Raw genomic sequence first — 6,572 nt, 5'->3', positions numbered from 1 at the left:
CATAGAATGATGATTCCTAAATTCCAAATAACAAAACATACTATATGACATTCTCTAACCGAATTATGCATTCCGAAAAAATTTACTTCTTGGCAAATTATTCTGTTCATTTGTTTGATTAGTATTTTCAATTTATAAACCAATATAAATGTTTTTCATACGTTACCACGAACTAATCAAAATACAAAATCCATATTGCCAGATACAATTATCTGAGGATACTTTTAATTAGTCCTTTATATATATTCTGTAGGAAAAATAGAATTTAATAACAACAAAATGATTACTTAAACCGGATAAAAGTATGTGATAATTTAAATAAAATGATTCAAAATATAATGGTTTCTTCAAAATTAATATCTAACTTGCAACAACTGCTTTATCATATTTTATATACAGCTATTTAATTATACTATATATAATCATTGTACTGTTGTAATAATAAAGCGCCTAGAGACCTTATTGGCATGAAGCGATACTGTATTATATAAGTCTATTAATTTAAATTTTATTATTTTATATATGTTTTTTTCTATAATTGTTTTACTACTGAATCTTCCCGTGTCTAAGACTAATTAATGCATGTATCATTTTTGAAATGACCAATTCATTATAATCCTTAATATGCTGTAGTGAATAATTATTGATAACTGATTAACAATCATATAGACAATGCTTCTCATATGAGAAAAGTAAGCTCACTTGGGTCTAGTCACCCTGCGGTGATGGGACCTTTCCTATCATTCGCTTATTTCAAGCATACACTCCCTGTTATATTGTACTTCTGTTCTTTTAGTAGTCCTTAGAAGATCGGCTTTTAATCACCAGAATTATTCCTATAATATGAATTAACGATGCACGTGTATACATGAATAAGCATTTTCCAATGCATAACGCCATCATCATTGTCAGTCGTACGTTATAATAATCCAAATTTTCAACGTAGTCTTCACTTATGTCCGTATATATTAAAGTGTTACCGTATGATTTTACTTATCATCCTCTCCTTTAATTTATTTATTTAGACAAGTGATGCTGCACTGGGGCCCCAAAAGCAAAAAAAAAAAAAAAAAAAAGGTTGGGAAACCAAAAAAAAAAAAAAAAAAAAAAAAAAAAAAAAAAAAAAATCACCGTGATGAAGTTCTGGAGGCCCCAATAATCCAAATCTAAATACATGCTTAGCTATTATATAAAATATAAGTTTAGACATGCTAATAAAGTGAAAGGCAAGTTAAATTAAAATGATTTATTTTTATCGGGAGATACCAGTACGTTATACAGTCAACATATCAATAGTTCAAAATGATTCGAATTCAGATAATGATTTTGAGCAAGCAAGATTATAAATTAGACTTATTTAGTATACTATATGAAGTTACTTATTATTCATATAGTACATACTAAAGTTAAATACTAAATCATATAGCACAAATATGTGTGTACATCAGGGGAAGCAACAAATGACTTATCAACAGTTCAAAATGATTCGAATTCAGATAATGATTCTGAGCATCCAAGATTATAAACTAGACTTATTTAGTATAATATATTATGAAGTTACTTATTATTCATATAGTACTAGGACTTCGATATAAAGCATAAACTTTATGACCTTTGATTATTTTACTGTAGACCATGCCAATTACGATATATATACTGAAATTTGGAATTCATAACCGAACTTGTAACGTCGATATAAAGCATAAAAAATATGCTTTCTGATTAGTTTGTCCTACTACATTGCGTCCTTAAATGCGAACTTTCAAAAGAAAAATTACCAAAAAAGCTAACAACCAGAATACAAATTTAGCAACATTTGTTTTAAAATAGAAAAGAAATTAATTTAATTTAAAAACATGGCATACTAATGTAAGATAAATTGGTTTACAAACAAAACAAACTATTTAAATTGGAAATTCAATCGGTATACTACTGTGCATCCATAATCGATCTGCATGGGTTTTAAAAATTAAAACGGCTGTTTTATAGAGTTTTTTAAATACAGTACCACAAAATGCTTTAGTTTGTCCTACGACATTGCGTCCTTAAATGCGAACTTTCAAAAGAAAAATTACCAAAAAAGCTAACAACCAGAATACAAATTTAGCAACATTTGTTTTAAAATAGAAAAGAAATTAATTTAATTTTAAAACATGGCATACTAATGTAAGATAAATTGGTTTACAAACAAAACAAACTATTTAAATTGGAAATTCCATCGGTGTTTATTCTACTGTGCATCCATAATCGATCTGCATGGGTTTTAAAAATTAAAATGGTTGTTTTATAGAATTTTTTAAATACAGTACCACAAAATGCTAGTCTGATGACGTTTAAAATTTCACAACATGAAAAAGATGAAAAACTGCAAAAAATAATTTAAGTTAGCTCTAGAATAAATTTAATAATAAATCCATAAAGAAATCGTTCGTCATCAAAAAGTAAAATTAGACCAATGCTTTGTAATATAGAAAATGGTCTAATTTTGCCAAAGGTATGCTTGTTTATATTTTTATAAAAGTTATACAAGAGCATTAGAAGTCGTGTAAATACAACGATGTAACCAATTTCGGCAAAAAAATCCAGCAAAACAAGCATATTTAGCTAATTCTAGTACAATTGAGCTAAAAATCGTCAAAATTGATGAAAATATCTAAAAATAGGAATCCGTACTGGGCATATACAGTTCACAATGACAATAGACCGTGTTACATGCCAAAGTTATATACTAGATTATATAGCAAAAATATTTGTGTACATCAAGGGAAGCAACAAATGACTGTAGAAGTACCCAAAATTGTTCCTGTTATATCTTTGAAACCTCTGATTATATGCTTTTTATATCTACAAAATCAAAATAGCTCTTTTAGTGGAATTAATTATAAGTATACATTAATGTGAAGTACTGTAATATTTGCCAAGTGTTCGATTGAGAAAGAGCGTTACAGTATTTGAGTAAGAAGTGCCGCATATTAATAAGTAAACATTAAAATGTTGTAGTCTTCCTTAAAATATCCACATTTTATAATGTAAACGATATATTTGTTTTTAATAGATATGCAATTTAATGTTTTAAAGATGGTTGTCTCAAAATGGTATGACGACAACAGATCCCTTACTATGTTGAAAGTGTTATTCAGAGACTATGTCACAACTGGGAAAATGGCAACAATAACTAACACGATGGACTTGCTGAATGACTTGTTTAATTCTGCTTATCTTACTCCAAGTGATTTGACGATCCTATGTGAAACCATTAACCTAACCAAACACTATGCCCTCCAAGAGAGAATCAAAAGCACTTTTCAGTCATTCCCTGATGTTAGGGAAGGAACTGTTTCAATAAAATTTAAGCCTCATAGACAACGTCTAATGAAATTTGGGATGGCGCTGACACCAGCAGATGTCACGCTGATTAATGGATTATATAATACGCCTCTTAAGGAGTATGCAGACGCATGGAGTATGATCAGTGATCTGGAAGACAATCTAATAATCAAAGAAGAGGATATGACAGGTTTCTATGGTTCATTGAACATACTGAATCTTCGTCTGGCATTAAATGCACTAAAGGAAGGTACAGGTATTCTTTATTGATATCGTTGCTTTTTCGTTCTGTTCCCGTGCAGTTTGTGTATTCTAAAAAATATTAATTATAGGGAATTGTCCACATAGCCTACAGTAGGGCACCATCAAACTGTTATACCGGGTACGAAATACTTGGACGTTGATTAGTATGTCTCGCTAAAATTGTGAATGAGGTGATCTTCTTGATATTCAATGCTGAACGACGAAACAATAAACATCTATTAAAGAATTTTTTAACAATATTAACAGTCAACATGATTACTACATTTAAACAATTTGCTTAGAACAAACTAGAAGCAGACTTTTTAAGGATTTAAGGGTGTCACGCAATATATGTCTTTACGAATCAATCAATCAATCAATCAATTAACCAACCAATTAATCAATCAATTAATCAATCACTCACTCAATTAATCAATCAATCAGCAAGGGCTGTCTCTTATACACATCTAGATGTGTATAAGAGACAGTATATATACTATAAGCAACTTGTTGAATTACTCCAACTGGGACTGTCTGCTGTCTATGCACCTTAGCTTACTAGTGCGATACTGGGGATTCATGGAGAATATGAATCGGATTGGAAACAACATAATTTTTACTCAGCTTTTGTACATTTATTAGTGGAAAAGCGTTAGTTCTCGATGCATTGTAAATAACAGAGAACACAATCTCAAAATAAACATTATATACGCTATGAATTATAACATGTGAACGATATTAAGGAAAGTCATTTAATATATTATTTGTGTTGATACATTCTATAATATTCTTTCCTTTATATTTTTTAATAATCATAATCATGGTTGTCAAAAAATCAATAACATATTTAATTACCATTTTGTAAAATATATATGTACTTTACTCATAGATATTTCACCTGCGGATACACTACAAGTTCCGGATGCGTACCAGATGCCAGGTTAGTTAGTCCGATACTCCAAAGTGTGTGATTATATTATATAGGCTTCAACTGTTCGTAATCATTTGAGCAAACAATACATGTTTCATAATATTAACCAAACTGAGTTTGGCCGATCAAAAGAATATCATTGCTTTTTAAAACTTACCGTAAGCAAATGAGGAATACATTTGAGATGTCTCAGGCCAGTGTGGGTGTAATACATATGTTTAATTCTAAAACAAATTTAATATTCACTCTATTCCATATTTTTTTTAAGCAATGTCTCCGTTGCAATTCAATCAACTACTCGAAGATGTGTCCAAGTGGTGGGAACACTATGGAAACCTGAATATGTTAAAAGTAATACTAAGCGAATTTAATGTTATTCCTGTAGCACTGATAGAGGAGGCAACTAATCCACGTCCTCTCTTTGAGCAACTTAAAGGCAGCGGGCTTATCAGTAAAGTAAACGTTGATGTTATCATCCAAACTGTTGTTTTGGGTGGCCAAAATGGCGTAGAACCGAAAATCAAAGAATTGATACCGACATTTGCAGGATTAAGTCAAGTTGTAATCACCAAATTTTCAAAGCATCGAAGAAATTTACTCGAATTTGGCAAGGTTATAGGCGGAAGTAACAAGGAAAAAATTGGTTATTTGTTTAACCTGTACGTACCCGAACTAAAGGACCAGTGGAGTTTGATATTTCAATTGGAAAAAGGTGGTATTCTTACTGATGACCTACAGGTAAAGGAAGCATTCGTTAACAAACTCCTGGACAATGATATGATTGCTGAAGCTCAAGCACTGAATACATTTTAATATGAAACGAGATTATGACGATTATAAAACAACGAATGAAACACTAGATGAAGCACCTTACATACTAATTTTATTGACTATCCACTAAAAACAAAAACAAAAAACAAAAAACAAAAACAATATACTGCATACTAAAAACAGTACTGCACAGAAATTACAAATCCAAAATCAAAACAACATAATTTATGTATTGTATAAAAATAGTATAATTAGTAAAATATAAGGACAGATGCATTCTATTTGAATAGCGATACAGTACATGTGTGGATATTAGGAAAGCATTTTTAAGCTCTCCACTCTTACATAACAAGTATATCATATTCTGCCAAGTAACAAATTGAACGTGCCTCTTAACACTTCTGGTTACATTAGAGGTTCCTTTATAATATACACTTCACAATATCGGACGCATTGCAATCAAGGTCATTAACAGAGGCATCATTATAATTTTTCATCATCATAATCATATTTATTAAAATTTTCATCACATTTACATCATTAACATCATTATCATCCATCATCGTTACCATCATCATTGACAGTATCATCATTATCAGACGCATCGCTTGATTACAATAATTTTCGTCGTGCAGAAGTTGATTTTTGCACAGACGTATCGTTCATATGTACTCTACACATCAGAGGACATTCACCTGTGATCCATCAACAAGAGTATAAGCTATCTCGTTAGTCAATTACTCATCATACTTTATATACAGCACTTTTCACGCAATTTTGTGAAGATCAGAGCGTTTTGAAGCGTGGACTAGCTCTAACTTTGTTCTCTTCCACAGTCAACGTACCTGGTAATTGATACCAGGTACTCTCGTCTGTCAACAGCAAGGGCTGTGAACAGTACACCGGCGTAAATACTTTTTACTCTTTCTTCATTCACTATTTTCAACAGCTTTTATCCTTATTATTTCTTTTTTTTTCTCAGATTTGGTCATCCTTGTTATTCTTTCTATTATATATCTATCCCTCTTAAACCCACCACTGGCGAAACCAGCGTTGTACATAGGTTGCGAATATTATAGTTTAGTTTAATTTTGATGCTTTAAAAAAAAAAATTGTTTGAGCTATTGAAGATTAGTTTGTAGGTTCTCGTAATATTATCAGATATTTTACTACATAGAATGACATACTATTCAAATAATATTTAAATATTATTTGAATAGTAATACAATGTTAAAAATTATAATTTGACATAATTATATCTTATAAAGTAGATTCTTCTATACTTAATATTGTTTTGCTT

General features: G+C 30.4%; 1 protein-coding gene across 6 annotated transcripts in view; it reads left to right on the top strand.

Moving 5' to 3' along the window:
- The window catches only part of LOC117112668, a 14,844-nt gene extending 8,288 nt beyond the window's left edge, over window positions 1–6,556 (top strand). For 4 of the 6 annotated variants that reach the window (XM_033255783.1, XM_033255785.1, XM_033255784.1 and 1 more), the window contains 3 exons: window positions 3,056–3,577; window positions 4,460–4,510; window positions 4,770–6,556. In XM_033255783.1, the coding sequence (XP_033111674.1) occupies window positions 3,056–3,577; window positions 4,460–4,510; window positions 4,770–5,314 (1,118 nt within the window). In that variant the 3' untranslated portion in view covers window positions 5,315–6,556. The remainder of the gene's footprint in view (window positions 1–3,055; window positions 3,578–4,459; window positions 4,511–4,769) is intronic. The other 2 variants (XM_033255787.1, XM_033255788.1) reach the window with 1 other exon arrangement.
- Window positions 6,557–6,572: the final 16 nt, after the last annotated feature.

This window comes from Anneissia japonica, unplaced genomic scaffold, assembly GCF_011630105.1.
Source record: "Anneissia japonica isolate Jap-2015-1 unplaced genomic scaffold, ASM1163010v1 scaffold288053_len460827_cov147, whole genome shotgun sequence".
In the NCBI taxonomy this organism is placed as follows: Eukaryota; Metazoa; Echinodermata; class Crinoidea; order Comatulida; family Comatulidae; genus Anneissia; species Anneissia japonica.
The sequence above is the reverse complement of the archived record's forward strand: the minus strand, read 5'-3'. Positions and strand labels throughout refer to the sequence as shown.